Source organism: Solea solea, chromosome 1 (genome assembly GCF_958295425.1).
Source record: "Solea solea chromosome 1, fSolSol10.1, whole genome shotgun sequence".
Taxonomy (NCBI): Eukaryota; Metazoa; Chordata; class Actinopteri; order Pleuronectiformes; family Soleidae; genus Solea; species Solea solea.
This window is the reverse complement of record NC_081134.1, coordinates 20,310,670-20,332,436: the sequence shown is the minus strand read 5'-3', so window position 1 is coordinate 20,332,436 and position 21,767 is coordinate 20,310,670. Positions and strand designations below refer to the sequence as shown.

The window sequence follows — 21,767 nt, the reverse complement described above, 5'->3', positions numbered from 1 at the left end:
CAACGATTGTACAATACTGTACACGACTATTTCAAAAGAGCAGAATAATAAATGTGGAGATGCTGGTGGAGCGATATTTAAAATGCAGGGCCGGCCTGGAGGCCCTTGTCGCTCCGGGTTATATTTTGCTTTTGTTTTTTGTATAATCCCAAATATCCTCAGGACCCATTGGGGAGTTGGTGGTGCAGTGCTTTATTTTTTTATTTTTTTTAGTTTTCGCCCTGATCTGCTCATGACACAAAACATTGAGCAGTGACATTTCCAGAAAAATGGCGTGCGTCTTGTTTTCCACTGTCAATATTTATTCAGATTAAAACTAATTTCACTATGAGTTCTGGTTTTATTCGATACATGATGCCAGTCTTTCTGTATCTGCGTTATTGGATTAGCTGCTACTCATTCAAACCGGCTCACTTTGTAAGAAATGAGGTGTTGACGTATACTTGGCTCGTGTGACAGTGACATAATCCCCCGCAGATTAAGCTCCAATCATTAACATTAGATGGCAAGAAATTGGACAGGCTAATTTGCTCTCACCTCTCGACAGCGACTTTAATTAAAGGAACTGTTCTGGATCCTTGGATGTATTTATTTATTTATGTCCGAGCGCTGACCACCGTGGCTCTGTTGCCATGGCATTCAGTGCCAGAATTTGTTTTTCAAATGGTGTTTTTTTGCTCCTCTCTCTTCTCCCCGAGGCTCTCTGTCAAATCTCGTCAGGAGAAGTCTCTAAAGTCACAGGTGAGCAGAGGATTGCGCTCTGATTGTATTTGTGACTCCACATTCTACAGAGTATTGTTACTTTTCAAGTCAAGCTTGTTCTCCTGCAGTCAAATTCTTATTCAATATTTTATAATTATGCTACATATATAAATTATGTAAATTTTGTGGATTAGGGTACATGAAAATACATTTAGGGAATAAAATAAAAATAAATAAAATAGCCTGAATTATGAGATTAATTTAATCTTAGAATTCTGGGAAAAAATGAAGAATTTCTTTCTTGTTTTCTAAGAATTCTGATTCTAATATCAGAATTCAGGCTGTTTCCAAAATGTATGCCCATGTCGCCCTAATCCTCTTCCGTAGAAATCAGGATTAATTCACATTCATTCAACAAACAAAAAAAAGTCTTGATCTCAGATTTCAGAATTTAATCTTAGAATTCTGAGAAAAAAAAATCACAAGTACGAGTAAAAAAACAAAAAACAATTTTTTTAATTTAATCTTCAAAATCACTTAATATTTTTGCTGAGAATTTTGGCTTTTTCCATTTTTCATGTTTCCAAAATGTATTTTCATGTCGCCCTAATCTTCTTCCGTAAAAATCTGAATTTATTCAAAAACAAATAAAATAAATCTCAGAATTCTGAAATTAAAGTCATGATTCTGACTTTATTTTCTCAGAATTCTAACATTTTTAATTTTTTTTAATTCTGTTTACAAGACAATCAGACTTGGCCCTATAATCATCTTCCATCTACCATGGATCTCATACTTCAAACCACAGTGTTTTTACTGTGCATAGCCCTGCAAAACTGTAAAGCCAGAAAATAACAGAAATGTGATTAACATGGACAAAAACCTGACAAACTGCAGTATATTTGACCCGTTCTCACAGGTCAAAGGTCAGGACACACAAACAGACAAAGTCACAAACAGGAGAAAAGACTTCACACTTATAGTGTGACACAATAGTTTGACATTTTTTGATAATTGTCGCCGCACAAAACTTCAACAACCACTTCATGTTTTCAATTTGTGCTGTGTTGAAAGGTCACAGTAATCTCTCTGTGTGTGTGTAATAATCACACACCTCCAACTTGTGCTACATTTTCAATTTACTCTGATTCAGATCCAGATCCAGTGGATCAGATGGTATTTGGTATTTGAAGCCCTGGCTTCGTCTGAGCTCTCTGAGTGATCTTGTGATTGCTCTAAAACAAACTTTACACTAAACGACTGATTGCACCGACTGAACTATAATTTACAGATTTGAATAATAATTAAAATGTCTGCAGCGCCCAGCTGTGCCAGTACAATCTATAATTTGTGGCCACATTTGGAGAGGACATCATGAATATGAAATAACGCAGCACAGCACAGGGTCTTCAGAGAGCCCGGGCTTGTTGGTACAAAGCCCACACGTTATCACCGAGTATGTTTCTGTGATTAAGGATGAATCAGGTTTAATTAATTACAAGGGCTTTCAGGAAGAATTACTGTTACTTGGACTAATTCCCTCCCCCTGAAGGACACACAGATCGGGTGAAATGATTTTTTACAGAGATGAGCTGTCTCCTGCTGACAGGTGAGGTACAGAAGTTAGTTAAGAAACATCTGACATGTCAGTTGTTGAGCATGAGGATTCACTGATCCATGACTAAGAGAAGTCAGCAGCAAGCAAAAACATCCAGTTCAAGTTGAATGTCGCACAGTGTGCTGTGATCACACGCCATGTTTCCATCGTGGTACGGTTCGGTATGGGAGTGTGCGTTACATAGCGTGGCGTTGTACCGGTGCACCGACAATGAACGCGACACAGAGGACAACGATGGCCCGTACCGTTACTCTGGTGTCTCAATGAGTTACGGCCACTGGACATCGTCCTCCCTAATTTTAGCCTCGAGTTAGATGTGCAAACTCGTCAGCGTGGGACCTCGCCGGTCATTGGAGCGGATGGGCGGAGTCGCAGGTGGTTTGGACAGCGATTGGTGCGGCCGCAGAACCTTCAGCCGAGTGGCATGTATCAGAAGCTTCGGATACATGGAAATTGGGCTCAGGTCCTTAGCTTCTGAAAACGTATTCCTCCTCGTCACAGTAGGTTTGTTTTTAATCTTAGGTATACCTTCCTTAAAGTGACATAAGTTTTTTAGCGGGGTTTTATTTCTGTATTTGACGAGTAAGTAATTAATCTCTTTCTTTTGAAGAGTCCTTTCTCATTTTAAACAGCGTTCCCATTTTCTGTTTGCCAGATTATTTTGTGAGCGTACCCTAAACTTTAACCGTATTACATCTTGGTTGTTTATGTTGCTTCCCTTCCAACCCTAACGAGCTGGGACATAACACAAGGCAAGGGTACCGACAAATGGAACGGTTGGGGCCGGTTATTTTGGTACTATTCCCCAAGGAAAGGCACAAAAAAGACGTGCCGAACAACTCCGAACACGCCGGAAACATGTTATTCTCATGAATGACCATCAGGTTGCAAAAATATTTTCGTTAACATGCAAATCTATGAGAAAATAAGCCAACTTCTCACTTTGAATCATAAAGTCGATTTACATTTCCTTGAGAAGTTTGTCATTTCAATCTCTATTTTCAGGTCTTGACGTCCCGTTACATGAAATTTAAACAGACAATAAATCAATTTGTGGTTTAATTGACGTCGACCTTGCGGTTCTCACTGCTGGAGCACTTCTAAATCAACATGAACCAAAAGGTTCGATCCCTGGTCCTCTCTTAAACATCTACTTCCACTCCAGAGAAATAGCGATTAACTCCCGCCGGCACTTCATTCAAACAATAATCATCTTCACCTTGGATCACAGTTGTGCTCTTTGGTTCTTGGATGTGCGCACTATCCTTTGTCATGGAAACTTAAACTCAGCAGGGTTTGCCTCGGATATGCCGCTGTTCCACCGTGTGTTGCCTCACCTTTGGTTCACTAATCCACGCCGCATGTTCACAGTGAGAGAGACTGTCCGACATGTCCGTAAAAAAAGGTGATTTCACAAACAGACGGGGGGGTTAAATAAGATAAGAGATCCCATCTGCTCGTGATAGTTGGTGCCATGCGCCACATCTTCTTGCTATCTAATGTATCTACTGTGATTGCATCGTGTAGGTAAAAAAATAAACTTTATTTATTAGCACACTGGAGCTGCCTTCTCCCCCTTACCACTGCTGCCAACACGCAACCCACTCACAGAATCTTAACCCTTACCCCTGCGGGTCAGCTCTCAGTAATAACTTGAGAAATGATGGACTTCTGTGGGGGCGGCAAAGGCCAACCTTCCCTCCTGAACCTCAGCATCCTGCACTGAAATGTGCTGCAGACTGTTTGGGAGTTTGTGTTTGAGTTTTGAAATAGAAAAGTTCCGTATCTATAAAAATCACTAAGAGAGAAACTTACATTGTGCCGCCATTAGGGTAAAAAAAACCCAAACCACTCACTCACAGCTAAGTGGAGCAATTGCTGTTATGTGAATAAAACCAGTTGTCGTTCCTCACTCACTAACACACACAGCTCCATTAGTGTCCGTCTGTACGCCGCGTTGCTCTGGCAAAATCCATAAAATCTTAATTTTCCTCAGTAAATGGTGGGATATCAAATGTTTTTTAGAGTTTGATTTTTCTGAGTTTGCCTCTCGGGCTCATTTAAAGTACAATATAGCATTTGGATGCAAAGGGATATTATTGATTCCAGACTTGATTTGTGGATATAAACTCTGTGACATTTCAGCTTGTGAAACTTTTGCCAGACATGACCGCACAGCCTTTCGTTCCCGCCTCTGATCTCCATAATGAATGCGTGTTTGTGTGACTCTGTGTTTCATCATGAACTTACTCTGGGTGAAATGAGGCGGGTTGTCGTTGACGTCGGTGAGGCTGATGTTAACCACCGTGGTGCCGGTGAGGCCTCCCCGCTGCCCGGCCATGTCTTTGGCCTCGATCACGACCTGGTAGTGCTCCCTCTGCTCGCGGTCCATGTCGCCAGGACCCAGCGCTGTCCGGATCACGCCTGAACAAAGATATAAAGAGTCTTAAACTGCCTGCATCACATCAGATTCACACAACAATGACAGCTTGTGCTGTATTCATTAAAAAAAAGAAGAAGAAGAATAAGTATTGTTAGGGTGACGTTAACCTGACTTTATGTTCTCTTACAAAAAAAACTGCACTTCATCGCTCTTGTTTCCTCTGTGGGTGGTTGAGGAGAGAACTTGCCACCTGTGAGACGGCTGTTTTTATGCACAGCTTGTTACAACACGTGTTCTGCAAATTCACTCATATCTACGACGGCGTCTCAAATCCTCTTTGACCTCATGAAACTTGTGTCTGCATTGACAAATCTTACCACACAGACTGGATATAAGAACACTGAACACATTAGGAAGGAATCCGAGTCAGGGCATTTTTGGCTTTTAGCGTAGCATTGAGACCGGATTACTTTGGAGGAAATGGCTGCACCTGGCACAGTCCAAATATAGACATTTTTGTAACCTCTTCATAAACATTCATGGCGTGTTTCCACCGGTTCGCGTCGCCTTGGCACGACACAACATGGCACGGTTAAGTTGCGTTTCCACTAGCGATAGCACCTGGTCCTTTTTTTAGTACCTGCTTGAGGCGATACTATGACGGCCACTGATTGGTCAGAGTGCCATCACAGGAAGAGACGTCCAACACAAGAATCACCGAACTGCAGATCAGTTAAGAAAGATTTAATAATCCCAAAAAATGTGGGTTAATCTCCATCAATTACCAGGGAAGTCTAAAATCTCAATAATAGGAGTCTGGTGTATTTAACGACAGCATTGCAGATCACGAACAGCGAGTGGAGGAAGAAGTGAACAAAATAGTTTTTGATGAAGTGACTTGTTTTCAGTGTAACTGAATCATTAGAATAGTGCCGCCCCATTCATAAAAAAACAAACTGTATTTGACTCACTGTGTGTTTAAATCAATGGCTGTTGTTTAAATAAAACTGCTTTAGGTTGCTTAAGATAAATTGGGTTAGTTATGGGCATCTTTCTCTTCATTGATCTAACACTCTTCTAAATGGTTTGTACCGGAGCTGCGTGTCATTTTTTCCTATTTTCATTTGTGTCGTTTCCTTATTGAGGAATCTGTCTATGCTGGAATGACTTAGCCTCTTTTTTCCCGTAGAGTAATTACTGAGATTGATACAGGCCCAGAATTCAGAAAGCAATGAAAAATGTTCTCATTAATATGTATTTAACATTCACCGGGCCACTTTATTAGGTACGCAGGAAACCTAAGGAAGCAGACAAGGCACTTTTTTCAAGTGTTTTGTGTTTAGAAATAATGGGATTGTTACTGTTGGCGTCTCTATTTTCAGTCTGGTCAATCTCCTCTGACCTCTGGCATCAACAAGGCATTTTTGACTGGATATTTTCTCCTCTTTTTTCTTGGACAGTTTCTGTAAAATTGAGAAATGGTTGGTTTGTGGGGAAAAAGCCCAGTGAATGAGCAGTTTTCTGAAATACTCTGGCACCAACAACCATGACATGTTCAGAGTCACTTAAATCACGCCCTCTTCAGCACAATCTTCAGCAAATCATGCACTCTTCAGCAGGTCATCATGACCATGTCTAATGGCCCTTTTCCACTGTGGTCCCAGCTCGCTTTGACTTGCCACGGCACGGCACGGCACGGCACAGGTTGGTGTTCCACTACAAAAATAGCAGTGCTGTTGCTAAATACACCAGACTCCTCTGTTAAATATTGAGATTTTAGACATTGCCCTGGTAGTTGTTGGAGGAGATTAACCCACGTCTTTAAGGATTGTTAAGTCTTTTTAACTGATCTACAGTTCGGCATTGTTCCTGTGACGGCAAGTCGTCACGCTTAGTATCGCCTCAGCTCGATTGGAACCTCGCCAGAGCAGGTATTAAAGAAAGTACCCGTTACAGTAAAATCCTTTCATTCTCATTTATCAATAAACCATTTAGGGTCCAAACATCTTTAATCTTCTTCTTCTTTAATTAATGTCTGCTCTCCAACAGCCAGTACTGTATAAGAAGAGTCGGACGCCATTGCTGTTAACAACGTTCTCCTACACTTGTTTACCTGGCAAGACATAGTGCGGCTTTCATCGGTGGAATAATGTTTGTTTGTCACACTGCAGTAAAAAAACAGCAGACCATGAACCTGGTTCTGACTCATCTTTGTAGTTACAAACAAACAGATGAGCAGAAAGAGGGAGAGAGAGATTAGAGTGCTGATTATCGAAATGGATGGCTGACTTTTTTATTTACAGAGAAAGTACACAAGATCAGCTGGGGTGGGGGAGCAGTACAGCAAAACCCATTTTCCTTTTTCTGTTCGCTTTTCTCTCAGTGTGGTTTGAACATAAGTGAGCAAGGCGAAGGTACACGTCGAGTTTTGGTCCTTCCATAATTATGATGCATCAGAATGAATCAGAGTATTGATTTAAATTGACATATAAAGAGCTGGAACCAAGACGGGCATCCACTACACACTGTTTACCCAAATCAAATTTAGCTTCTGGTGACACAACAATAACAATAATGTGAATGAGGAGGAGTGAGATTGAAAGGAGTGAGACAGAAATGGGATTTAAAGTCAGCTTCAAATGAGACGCAGTATTAGCGTCGGCAGTTTCCCTGCTCTTGTGGTTTTTGTAGCTCTTGCTTTAATTTGCTCTTTTGTTGCTGTATTTTTTTGGGCAATGAATGGATTCTGCTACTGTGCAAAGGGAAGAGCTCGAGTGTTCTTGCTTCCGACAGTCAGATGGAGCGTCTGATGTCACTTTCATATCTGTGTGTCCAGTAGGTCTTTGGCATGTTAAACTTAGCTAAGCCCCAAATAAGACGAGCTAAAAGGAATACTGACATTCACCAAAATGTCAGGCTGCTTCAAAGCAAACACCCTGCTGAAGCTTTTAAGCTCATTTCTTTTATTTATTTCACTTTCTTTTAGAAATTAAAAAGTCACAGTGCCAGTGTGAAGGCTTATGTTGGATTGAGAACAAGTGCTGTAAAGCTATACAGAGATCATTTGGTCCAATGGTCTGGTGTCTGTGTGGGTTTTTTCTCCAGGTTCTTCCGCTTCTCCCCTCGGTTTAAAGACACGCAGCTGATGCTCAGGTTAACTGTGACTGTCGGTGTAAGTGTGTATGTGTAAAGGTCACCAGCCCAATGATAGGCTGGGTATATCCCACAGTTATATGTTACCTCTACACTGAAGGATTTTGATCTCACTTTCTTCTTCATAAAGAACAAATATTAGATTTTTGAAGTGATCTGGGTGCAGATCTTAATTCAGGATGAATTTTTAAACACTCAACCTTAGCAGAGGCTAAAAATGATTTTAAGACATGAGGTTTGCACTCTTTGCCTCAAAATTGTTTCACCCATTTTCCCCCACTTGGTCAAATGAAGAGTAAACTTAAAACCATGACGATGCTGCTGTGTTTGTTTAATTCACATTTTTCTTCTGTTTTACTCATAAAACTTGTCACAATTGACAGAAACACAGTGAGAAGCAGTACAGTGTAGGGCTTTTGTCACTTTGACGTACATTTTTTGTCAGATTGATTTATTTTTTTTTCAATCCCGACTTCCTCTGTTGTTGTGGGAATGATGCGTATATCTCAGATCCACTGTCCGATGATTAAATGATACATTTATCTCTGGAAACTGTGCATTTTTCTGGGTGAAGTGGCACCTTTAAGTATAATTAAGTGTGCCAACACTGTGATAGGCAGCATAGACTATAGCAGTTTGGCCCCATTTTATTGATTCATAATAGTTTCTGACATCTAATTCACACGTTTCAGGTATTTTGTACAAAGATATTCAAGTATAGAGTCTGTAAAGGACAAGTCTGTCAACGGTACCTGTGTTGGGGTCCACTGAGAAGTACGGGTGTCCTTGGCTGATGCTGTACACCAGTTTGGCGCTGTTCCCGTACATACTGTCATCAGCATCCGTCGCTGTCACCTGGATGACGGACGTACCTGAGAGAGAGCAAGAGAGAGACACGTTCACGCGATTATTGTAGTTCAAACTATACGATAAAAGCAAAAAGCATTATATTTGGTGGACGGTGGTGGCGGAGAGTGGCAGAGCTGAGGTGTCCCGGGGTGAGACCCTTAACACTTAACCCCCCCCAGTCGCTCCTGAGTCAGCAGCAGCCTGTGTCACTTCGAATAAAAGCATCTGTCACGCAACAAAAATATTCCTGAAGTGCAGTAAGCTCTTACCGATGTCAGACCTCTCCGGTACGCTGCCAGTGTAGACCTCCTTGCTGAACTGAGGCTCGTTATCATTGATGTCGTGGAGTTTAACGGTGAAATCTGTCTCCGGCTCCAACTTTTGACCCGTGCGCTTGTTGACCACGGTGGCTTTGAGGATGTAAAAAGACTTCTCCTCGCGGTCCAGGCGGCGGGTGGCGTGCAGGTCGCCGTTGTTCTCGTCGATGACAAAGATGGTTCCCGCCCCCTCGCCAGACAGGACATATTTGACCACGCCGTTGCCGTGGTCCTGGTCTGACTGGAGCTGCAAACGCAGACAAAGACACAAGAGCTCAGTGATCCACAGAAAAAACTACCTGTACACATCTTTTCAGTTATTCAAATTTCTACTTACATACATTCAGAGGTAATAAACAGCCCACATTTTAATGTTGTCACTTATATACGAGTAAAAACACCACCAAGAAAATTTAAGATTGTGAGGAGAAAGATGTAATCTTATGAGAAACCAAATTTCCCTTCATTTTTTGACTGTCTGCTTGTTGTTATTTATTATCTTACACTTGCCCTAAATCAAACTGCCTTCAGAATTAATGAAGCTGTCCTGTTTTGTACAGCATTCTATTTATTTCCATAATAGTATGCCTCCCCCCGCCCAAACATGCTGGGTGAGAGGAGCATTTTGGTAGAAAATGTTTTTGGCTTAATGTTTCCCACTCCGAGTTAAGCTGGTTATTCAACTAAGATCTTTTTCTGACCTTAGAGTTTATGTCTGGAGAGATTTTTTTATTTATTTCCTGCGAACATGGACGCTGTCCTGCTGCCCGAAATACTCACAAGAGCAGCAGCTGCCTACTTATCTACTCCTGAAAATATTCCCCCTCAGTAAAAGCACTACTTTCGCTTGCTGTGCTACGTTTGTTAAGACGGTGGACATCACCAGATGGGAAATCACTGCCCTGTTTCAACATGACTACATATTTGTGATGCCTTTATTGAAGATGGAACGTGTATCACATCCACTGTGTTTAAGCATTTCTATGGAACGTCTATGGAAGAATCGAACGTTTATAATCGGACAAACATTAGATATTTACAATTATTTTGTCGGATGTAGAAAGGAAAAACTTGGGAAACGAGTTCCAGACGAACAGTGACTCAAAGCCCAATGACGACTTCCAGTCCATTGAGCTGTCGCGCCAAAACTCAGGAGCCAATCGGCAGGCAGCTTCCTAAGGCCCGCCCAAAAACAAAAAACCATGGCGCAAAGAACAAGTGAGGGAGCGCGAAGAACAAATCAAGGAGCACAAATAACAAGTGAGGGAGCGCAAAGAACAAATCAAGGAGCACAAATAACAAGTGAGGGAGCGCAAAGAACAAATCAAGAAGAGCAAAGAACAAGTGAGGGAGCACAAAAACAAGTGAGGGAGGGCAAAAAACAAATAAGGGAGCGCAAAGAACAAATCAAGGAGGTTTAAGAACAAGTGAGGGAGCGCTGTATTTTCAAACAATAAAATAGGATATTTCGAATGATTAAATCGAAATTGTATTTGCTTTGTGAAAATATTGACACAAATCTAATTCCATACATTTCCTGCATTATAATTATAGTTACATTGTTCAGGGTTAAAAAAAACTCTCCTCTTCCTTCCCTGCGTGTACAGACAGTGCTTCTGCATGTACATGGGTGGAGGCTGGAGGAGGACGGACACTTCGGTGCATTGTGGTGACAAGCTTATAAAAGATGAAGTGGAGAAGAGCAAAGACAGAAACACATAAAGAAAGAGCAACGGGGTCAGCTCCAGATTGAGAAACAAAACAAGAATCCTCTGAAGTAGAAAACGAAAAAGAGAGCAGCAGAAAGCCAGAGTTTGTGTTGTGCCCGGAGCAGGAAACATCTGTGAGATCTGCTGCTTTGACTCTCTTACCTGCAGCAACAACCTCTCTCTTTCTCTTGTCTTTGTCTGTATCTGTCCACCTCAAGAGGCTCACTGTTCACCTTTCATCCCTTCATCCCTGCTTTACTCCTGCAGGTCAGGTGTGAAGCCGAAAGCCTTTGAATGTGTGTGTTTGTGTCCGTGTACAAGTGTACTATAATATCTCAAGACAGCAAATCCACTGTAGAATATATAATGTTCTCGAGTTATTCTTATGTTATCTCATTGGAATATGAAAGGTTATCAGTAGGGTTATCACATGTTGCTTTTATAACTGGTGAGGGATCCCCTAATGCTTAATTTTAGATTTTGTTTTTTTCCCCTCTGTCCTATACTGTTGGATAGAAAAGAATGAGCGGAATCAAAGGCTGCAGCCTCAGGTGGGCCAGCTATTCAAGCACTAACCAGTTGTAACATCGTCCATAAGAATCTAAACTCCCGTTTTAAAGCCTTAAAACAACACATTTCCCCGTTGAATCGCAACCCCTTCTTCCAAAATTGCAGCAACATTTATTCTCCTCTAAATGTGAACACAATAAACTGAAATTATAAATAAAAAATACCCCCAAACTAGCAAAGCAGAGAGTTAATTCCTCAGGAAAAACGTTTAGAGATGTTATAAATCAAGTGAGAATGAAGCTCATTTCCCCACCTACTTCCACTCAAATAGACCAAAATCAGCGGTGTTGCACCCTGCTGGTTATTCATTCCACACTGGCGTGTTCCCTCAGGGGGAACCAGAACACTATGACCACCATTTAATATACCGTCTGTGACCAAAGGCTTGATTTTTCTGAATGTGGTGATTTAAATGTTAAAACTTTCCTTTAAATCTGAGGTAGGCAGGAAAGGAAATGAGTTGATCCCGGGGTCTGGCAGATTAACGCGCTTCATCCGAGGCAATCTCAACTTCTTTTTTTAGATCGCAAGGTACAGGATTGTTACCACTGTTGGAATAGAGACATTTCTACCAAAGGGACATAGACACACAACTTCTTATTAGCACATCCAACAGCAGGCGCCCTCTCCTTCTCTGAACCCAAGAAAGAGTTAAAAGAACTATAGAATCTGACTGACACAAGTGGGTTTTTAACATGGGACTTTGGCGTCAGAGCACAACTCCTTACCAGCTGAGCTAATGAAATGCACAGTAGCTTATTAAAAGATAGCATGCAGCATGAAAAAACATTTGTTAATCCCTGTATGTGACTTTAAATGTACACTTATGTGCCGTACATTAATGACATTAATGAAAACTCACCCCATAAGAAGATAGGAGGTTACTAAGAGGTTTGGGGTGCTTTTCTTTTGTCGTCATCTCAGAAGTAACTACAGTGTCTGCTGTCCAATTATTCTCATGTCCTTCCACTCTCTTTCGGCCGCTAAAGAATCCATCCGTTTGTTGTGTATTTAAGCTCTGGAGAAAGTTTGCGATGATGAAGCTCTGCCAGCGTAATTGCTTACATGTTAGTTATAAAGTCTGCTAGCTTAAATGCTAACGTGTTAGCGATAAAGTCCGCTAGCCTAAATGCTAACGTGTTAGCGATAAAGTCCGCTAGCTTAAATGCTAACGTGTTAGCTATAAAGTCCGCTAGCTTAAATGCTAACGTGTTAGCGATAAAGTCCGCTAGCTTAAATGCTAACGTGTTAGCTATAAAGTCAGCTAGCTTAAATGCTAACTTGTTAGCATAGCAGAAGTGAGATCGGTGTTGGCATGATCAGAAGCCTCCGTCTTCGTTAAGAAGTACAGCCAAAGATTTGTGCTCCCTTCTGTGGGCCAGACTTTGGACATGCCTGCACTACACACATACACACAAACGAGTGACTAAGAATTTGTTTTCAATGTAACTGAATCATTAGAATCAGTTCATTAAAAATATTTGTTCAGCACTTCCCACCTCCTCTAGACCTCATGATTATGACGATCCTCCGCACTACCACCACTTTCATTGAATTCTGAGTGGATTATTCATTTTAGTCGCACCTTTGGAGTTCTCGGTCAAAGAAATGGCTCCGCCAAAAGAAACAGATTACGAAATAGATTATGTTCATCGAATGAAATGAGAGGGTTTAAACAATCTTCACATACTAACCTGTTAGAAAACAACACCTGTTAAGGACTCTGCAGTTCATTACAGGGGGGGAAAAAAAGAGAAATAAGATCCACTCTGCCCACACAGCAAGCAATAAGTCAAAGACTGGGTCAGCTTATGAGCCTTCTGGCCTTCAAAACTTTCTTTCTTTCACATCCCAACACAACCTTGATGGGAACAAGAGTGCTGACGCTCAGTCTTGACTTTTATCCCCCCCAGAAAAAAAAGAAGTCATAATCTGAAGACTGTTGAAGTTTTGCTGCGTTGTCAATGAAAGGATTTTCCTCTCAACTTAATATATCTGTCCCCACAGAAGTCCTGTTCCTTCAAAGTCCCCTGCCCAAAATAAAGAAAACAGAAAAAGGAAAAGTGAATCTAAGGCCTGCTCAGGCTACTGATGTTATTAATGCAGAAACACATTCACAATGTGCTCAAGGTCTCGCCCTTCTTCACCTTTCCGGACAACTGTATGCTCACGCCTCGATGTCCTGCCTGCCTGTTTTTTAATATCACACAGGCACGGATTTTTAATTGGTTTATGCAGATGAATAACAAACATGGAGGAGAGACCAAAAGAATGGCTAAGACGCTGTGCCACTGACATGTTTAAAATTCCTGCCTCGGTGCTCCACTGCCAAACATCAGAAACACAGCAGTTGATGGGGAATTTGCCCGTGTGCTCATGACTGAATGACAAACAATTCTTGCATGACACATCATGACAAACACAGGTCCATATCCCTGCAGTGTGATAGACCATGAGGAGATATGGCTCGATAGCACTTCTTTTGTGTCCAGTACACGACCGATATCACAACCTTGAATTTCTACCAATACCAATATAGTCTTTCACATCTTTTCGCGCAGCCCTAGTTTCGAGCTAATAATGACAGTGAGCATCATACCCGTTCATCCTTAGAAGAAACAATGGTAACGTATTGTAGCACAAGAAGCACAAACTCAGTGCAGCTTTAATCACGACTACAGAGTACCTTCAAGATTCACGTCAGGCGGTTTGGACTCATTTGTCGATTACCCAATAATAATAGCGTTGGGTGCTTTAAATGACAAAAATACAATGCTTTGTTTTTCAGTGCTGATGAGACATTGCAGAGCCATTTTGTGATTTGGAGGTTCTGCGGTGAGCGGCGTCGAGGGAAACAAGATGTCTTACTTTTGATGGCCCTGAGACTTTTTCCCCGCGGGGAGACTTATTAGGAGCAGACTGGCAGAGCGCGTACAGTGCGGTGGTATTTTTAGACATGCGCACCGAATGTATTCATACATGTCAGTGTTTGCAGCTGATGAGTTCTGAGGCAGAACAAACAATTCTGTCCAGCTGCTTCCTCTGCAGAGCCGCGCGGTGTTAAGATTATGGAAAAGGTGAAGCTGCACTGTCGACTGCAGCTCTCGGGAACAGCGCTGTCTCCCGTTCTTAACGCCACAACATTTGAACCGGGGGAGGAAAAACACACTTGGTCGGGCTTTTTGACTACAAAGATTGAGGTGTCAAAGATTGAGCTCCAAGAAACTGAAAAGACGCAGATCACAGAGTGGCGTTCAGTGGCAGGGAAAACCTTCCCATCTGTGGAAGAGTTGACCACCAGCTTTTTAAATTGGGAAAAAATGCGACACGACAACCTTTATGACGTCAGCAAATTCAAAATAATTAACTCATGCCGCTGGATGTCAAAAATAATTTAGATTTCCCTCATAGAGAATGTACATCCAGATGTGCTAAGTTTGGAACAAAGACAGAACCCAAACGCTGAGCTTAAAGAAAACAAAAAAAAGTCTCACTTGACGGTTGGACACAAGGAAGCAAAAACTGAGACGTAAGCCAGCGCAACACAAAGTCCAAAACTGATGACAAATGAGACACAGAACAGACGATCCCACACAGAGACTGGAGGTTCAGAAACGTAATTATACACAGGTGAAAACAATAAGAGCAGGTTTTTGGAAATAAGGCGGAGGAGAAGCCAAGTGATCAGACATGAGACAAACAAGACATACACAAGGAAATGAACTGTGAAGTAAAACAGGAAAATATCAAAAATAACAAATCAAAAACAGGCTAAGGTGGACGTGAAAAGACCAGGGCATTACCATGTATAGCCGTCTAAGCCTATATCTCCATACTACTCATAAAAAAGTCCCCAAATTCTGCTGCAGTATCTACACTACCCAAGCATTTTGGAGCCAGCTGTTTTCTTTAGAAAACTCCAATGCTGCAAAATGGGCAAAATGAAAGAGTTCTGGAAACAAACAGTGCACTTACATGCATGTTAAAAGCCATGTAAACACGTTAGACTGTCTAAAATCCAGCTAGCCTTAGTCGGACTAACATACCGGGATACTTTTCCTACCCCGTCTTTGACCCCAAAGTAGAAGCAGAGCCGTGCTCCGTCTAATTTGTATATCAATGAACAGAACCACAGCGCGATCCATCTCACCGTTAGCTGATTGTTTTTCTGTGACGTAAAGGTCAACAAGAAACTGACTCAATCCACACAAGCTTATATAGAGAGAGACACAGCGCCACCTACTGTATGTAGGCGGAATCAGGCGTACACGGCTTGGCAAGCTGTCTTGGCAGTTACCCAAATTCACATCAGCCATGACTCGTCCATCAGCTGTGAGCAGAACTTTTGTGTCCAGGTTCACCTCATCGGTCAAAAAACAAACCTTCTATTTCTCACCATTGTTGCTTCACGTGAGTAATCCTCTGTGAAACTCAGCAAACGGCCACCTGATTAGGTATATGTGTGTGGATGCAGATCACCGCTGAGACACACCTAAAGCAGTCGTCTGGATACAAATCCTTCCTACGTGGACAAAGCCACATTTAAATGGAAACACAGCACCATGAATGCAGCCTAAGTGTGAGACACTTGAGTGTGTGTGTGTGTGTGTGTTCTCAGAGCAGAGCAGAGCAGCTGGTGAAGAACCGGCAGAACTAATGCCCTGAAAATGAGTCACACTCCGGCCCCTTGATTACAGATGTATGCACAACGGGTCTGTAATCACTCGGGCGACTGATGATGGACTTCTTCCGCGCAGAGATAACGACAGTGGACATAAAACATGCAGTGGCTTTGCATTCCTAAAGAGACCTGGTACAAACAGAAGCTAAGTTAAACCTGCTTACCATTTTATAGTGGCAGAGGATGCAAGCTGAGCAGCTGCTGCTTCCCCGCTGTTCTGTCTCTTCACCTCATATTCCTCTATGACAAAGCAGGGAATAAGGGAATTGGCCACTCATAGCTGTCTTATTAGGCTTTGATTGTTATCAAAACGACGAGAGAATTCGCCGAGACTGTCTCGGGTCGTCAGTGACTGTACGCTGATGTGTGTCTCCATTGTAACAAGTGGTAATTTAAGTTGTTGTTGCCTTTCTGCGATTTGAAACCTGGCTCTCCGCTCTCCCTCTGACCTCTGGCATGGACACGGCATCTCTGGCCAGGAGAACTGCTGCTTTACTGGATATGGTCGCCATGTTTTCTAAACCCTCGAGATGTTTGTGTGTATGACAGTCTCTGAAATATTCAAACCAGCCCATCTGTCACCAACAACCATGCCACACACTCAAGAGTTACTTCAATCTTTTCTTCCCCTCTTCTGATTCGGATGCGGTGGAATTTGAACCTCAACAGGTGGTTTCTGACCATCTCTACATGCCTAAATGTGCATTGAGCTGCGGCTGATTAGGGCATTTGTGTGAGCAGTTCACTGACTAATGCTTCTGTGGTTGAAAAATGTAATGAGGTTTTTCCCAGAGCTCCGTATAGGCCATCCCAAGATAATGTCATCAATCAGAGCAAGAGAGCTAGTCATGAAAATAGAGACGAGCATCCGTAGTCGTTGTATTTATTTAATTTACTGCTCCTAGCAACGGCTGATAGAGTTTACATGTGCACTGAAAGGGGGACGCCAGTCGACGAGTGGGCAACATAGCAACCGAAAGAAACTAGATAATGATGCCAGACTGATTAATTAAATGACAAAGTCACTGGACCTTTACGAGGAGGATGAATATTTGGCATAAGGCTTTTACATAAATATAGCGAAATCGCAGCTCACAGTGATTTAACATGACAAACTCTGTGGCTTCTGTTTGACATCCAGTGTTGGCAAAAGAAAAATGTCGCTGCAGAGCTTTTTGGCTCGTATTCTACATACATTATATGAATGTCGCCGTCACCCTGAACGTCCTGCCAAATCCTGTTAGAAAACCTGGCACTTGAATAAAGCGCTGCTTAATATTCTTTATGGAGAAGGCAAAGTCAAAAATAACAGACCGAACAGCCAGGATATGATGTGACTTCCTAAATCTGAGTCAGATATCGCCCGGAGTCGGGGCTCGGACTGCTGTGAATTGTGAAGAGCACCCAACAGATTTATTATTTTCCCCCCTTGAAGGCACGACTGTATTTTTTCGAAACAAAATGTTCCTCTTCAAAAATGCAACATCACATTTATAAGCAACAACACCAGAATTGCTGCCTCGCGGGTCCAGACCTCTGTCAATAAGTCAAGCAGTTTGCATCCATGTCTAGGCAGGACAAGGATGACTCATATCCCCCTCACCTGGCACTTTTATTAGGTACACAGGGACCTATTAAACCTAGTCTTCTGCTGCTGTAGCACGTTAAACTTCACGTTTCAGAGATTGCCTTTCTGCATACCTTGGTTCCAACACATGAGGAGTTACTGTTCATTTTCTAACACTTCGCGCTGGTCTCGTCACTCTCCTCTGACCTCTGGCATCAACGAGGTATTTTCACTCAGAGAACTTCCCCGTCACTACGATATTTTCGCATATTCTGAGAACCCAGTCGAGTCAGCAGTTTCCTGAAGTACTCAGACCAGCCTGCCTGGGCCCACAACTTCAGAGGATCATCCTGACCATGTCTGCATAAACTAAAGTGGAACTGGTCCCTTTTTTTGCCCTCCGGAGCTCCCCCTACAGTTTCGGAGTACATATTTGACACTCCCCTCTCCTGGCCATGTGGTTTTGTTTTCAACGGAGCCATGTCCATGCCGGTCACAGGCTTTCAGCTAGCAGGGTGTCCTGACTATAGGAGTATTTTAGAGTTTTTTGGCTTCTTTGGTGACAATAACTGACGGTGAAACAGGGGGAAAAACGACAACAAAAACGTCAGCACGATGCGACCGACGAGAACTGTAAGGGGGGGGGGGCGCAGGACGAATCTGAAGAAAATGACAAAATGGAGATCAAAGTTTGCATGGTTCCTTTGAATAATAGGACGCCTTAACTTTTATAAAAGGTCGATAAATTCCACAAAATTTGCATCGCAACATGCAGTTTCAGAGAAGCCTGGCCGGTCGGCATCCGTCCTCCTCTCAGTTTCCTCTTTCTTGCATCCCCTGTTTTCTCTGCTTCTTTCTGTCATCTAAAATAATGTGTCTGTATAGTGCCATGAAGCAATTCATGTTTCTCGAGCGCTAGCAGTCCTGCTAACACGCTGGTGTAAACTAAATGAGTCAGTTGACATGTGGAGCTTCTATAAAACTTTAGGACAGGACATTTCTGGATTACACTGGAGTCTCTTCACATACTCTCTCCACTTGTGCTACTGTTACAGCATTTTGTGGACAAGGCAACACTGCTGTATCCATTTCATTTGTTAGTTTTGGTATGTCCATACTGATTTACACCAACAACTCTCTGCTCCGCTCTGCTACACAACAGAGTGTAGCAGCAAAGGCAAAAAAAAAACAACGTTCAGCATTAAAATGCCGTCTGACTGAAGTGCTAAAGTATACAAACACTGTAGTGCCGCAGTAAACATAATTAGAACGCTTCCTTTGGTGGGGAATAATGGTTTTAATAAAACTTAAGTCAGTGGTTGGCGTTGACAAGATGCGTGACTCAGCGAAACAATTCCAACACTCAGAGAAGAATTCTGTGTAATGTGACTGAGGGAATCATTTCATCTTAAGACTCTTCTACTTTTCAAAGACAAAAACTTAAACCACACACACGAGGAAACAACGCCGTGAATTCACAAGAAACGGGTCACACTCACACATCTCCCTGGTTCTGGTGCATGAAGAGGAAGAAATGTGTCTCCCAGTCAAACATTGAGATATAATGAGTGTCTTCACCAGAGAGAGACGGCCACAATGGAATGGAATTATCATAAAATACAGACAAACATGCATAGTCATTTTGTGTTCAATTCATCCTCTTCTCCTAGCAACCACTAATAAGAGTTTACATGTTGGCTGAATGGGATGTTGGCATGACAATGGGAAACATCCCGACAATAAAAAAGCCCCAAAGACTTTGTGTCTGATTAATTAAAGGCGGCTCTTTCTGATTTTTTAGACAATGAATGGTCACTGAAGGTCTTTCCATATTTTTTTAGAAAATTGATGGGTGTGATGTCTTTTGATAAGGTTTGTGTGATTTGTATTCAATATTCGGCCTGAGACTGGATCCAACAACGACAGTCACAACATCAGTAAAGAAAAAAAGTAAGTAAGAGAATATATATCATACATTATTTCATAAACTGAGGTGTCCATACACAACGCCTGTATGTATCAACAGCGGATTTAGTGTTTTATCTCTCCACTGCACAGCTTGTCCTTGAGTTAAGGTTATTCTGCTGTAATGTAATATTGACAACATCTCACAGAACTACTTTATTTATTTATTTTTTTAACTATTTTGAAAGTGAAACAGCTCATGCAGCACATCACACTGAGCCCATTCCATTTACTATTTAATGACTGAAACATCAGATATGATCAGTGTTTACAGTAGCAGGGAGCTGTGACTAGCATGTTTTCAGCAGACAGAACCTCAGGGGACGACCTCACCTCCTCAAATCTTCTTCACTCTTTTGTGGCTGTGGCTGTGCCTCTTCCCATCCTCACCTCCTCGTGTTTTTAACTCAGCAACTTCTTCTCTGAGTACTTTCCACATGACAAAACCTCCCCCTTTCCTTCCCTTCTTTCCTCAATCCCTCGGCTTCCATTTCCTTTCCCTCTAACACACTGCCATATTTCCTCTCCAGCACTGTTCAGTCTGATTTGATATGTCAGTCTGCAGGGCTGCAACACCTCCCTCCGTGCTTTTACCTAACATGAGCTGATGAAGCCCGAGGACTTTTCATCGCAGCACATTTTCCCCGAGCAGAGCTCGGCTTCCCAGAGTGCTGATGTGTCCCCGGAACACTGCCTCTATGCGATCACCTCCACCATGCATATGGTCCTTTTCACCGTCATATCCAAGCTGACAGTGGCACCGCACTCATGCAGTACTTCACAGCGACCTTTTTAGGCTTGGGAGTTTAGCTATTTCTAACTTCACTGACAAACCCTGCAGCAGTGGGCCATACTGTGGTATCGGATCTTTTGAGTTAGATACACGCTGATAGATTATCATCATTATCATTATTATTAGGGATGTAACGATTACCGGTATGACGATAAACCGCGGTAAAATTCCCGACGGTTATCATACCGTTTCAAATTTTAATTATCGTTAAAACCGTGATTGATTACCGCAACTGATTACCGAAACACTCACAGTGATACTGCTCATTTCCTGGAGAAGCAGCAGCACCTGAACGGCACTCGCTCAAGCGGGCGCGCATGCGCAGTTTGCACTGTCTGTCCAGCGACAACACGGCTGAAGCCACCTGCGCTCCAGAGATTACCCCCCGTAAGATCAGAAATCTGGGCATATTTTGTATTTTTAAAGGATGTTGAGAGTAAAATAATTGAAGACAATAAATCCTTGTGCAGAAAATGCAAAAAAAAAATCTCCGCGAACTTCGCGGCGCGAAGCCACTTCCAATATGATGAGCCATCTCCGTGACCACCACACACAACTTTTCAGCGGGTAAGTCAACAAAAACGGGATTTCGGAATAGTGGGAAACGTCATGGTTTGTCTCGCGAAAGCGAGTAGTGTGCAGACGACAGGTACCGTAGCAGACCAAAATGTGTTTGTTTCTGTGTTTTTTTATTTTATTTTTATGCTGTGTACGACTGCTGCTACTTAATTATTATCCGACACAGAGTGAGGACCTGTGTGTGTGTGTGTGTGTGTCAGTCAGTCAGATGATAATTATTATTAATAATAATAATAATAATAATAATAATAATAATAATAATAATAATAATGATAATAATAATAATAATCATATAATATAAAATATCTTTTTTTAAATAAAACTTGGTTAAAAGATTTCAGTGTGTGTGTGTTCAGTACTTTTGGAAAATGTTGAACACATCTAACAATACCGTGATAATATTGATAACCGTGATAATTTTGGTCACGATAACCGTGATATGAAATTTTCATATCGTTACATCTCTAATTATTATTATTATTATTATAGACGTGGCTTTCCGGTACTTTCTCAGGGGGTTAACGTGCATAAAAACTCTGATATTGGCATAAGATCTGTGCGTTGCTCAAGGGCTCTATAGCGCCCCCTAAGGAAGTGCCCTATGAATTCGGCATACATTGAGTTCCACCGAATTTCCCTGAAACTTGGTGGGAAGATGTTATAGACCAAGAAAGACAAAATAAGTCGACCGTAACCATGGCCTCAACTCAACAGGAAGTTGGCCATTTGGAATTTTGGTGTCCATTTTGGCAATTTGCCCCCTTGTATAAATGAGCTAAAAGTTGTCGAAATGTAATTCTAGGATTCGACAAATGCACCAAACACCACAAAGATAATTGTGTCTGAGAGCTGCAGCATGTGCACATGAATACAAGTAACAG

The 21,767-nt window shown here is 42.0% G+C and overlaps 1 protein-coding gene across 1 annotated transcript in view; it reads right to left on the bottom strand.

Annotated features, from left to right (window-relative positions):
• Positions 1-21,767, bottom strand: part of LOC131460655 (cadherin-6-like) — an 82,230-nt gene that overhangs the window by 29,149 nt on the left and 31,314 nt on the right. The window contains exons 3-5 of the mRNA XM_058631324.1: positions 8,975-9,269; positions 8,609-8,728; positions 4,571-4,744 (exon numbers count right to left, since the gene is read on the bottom strand). Of these exons, the coding sequence (XP_058487307.1) occupies positions 4,571-4,744; positions 8,609-8,728; positions 8,975-9,269 (589 nt within the window). The remainder of the gene's footprint in view (positions 1-4,570; positions 4,745-8,608; positions 8,729-8,974; positions 9,270-21,767) is intronic.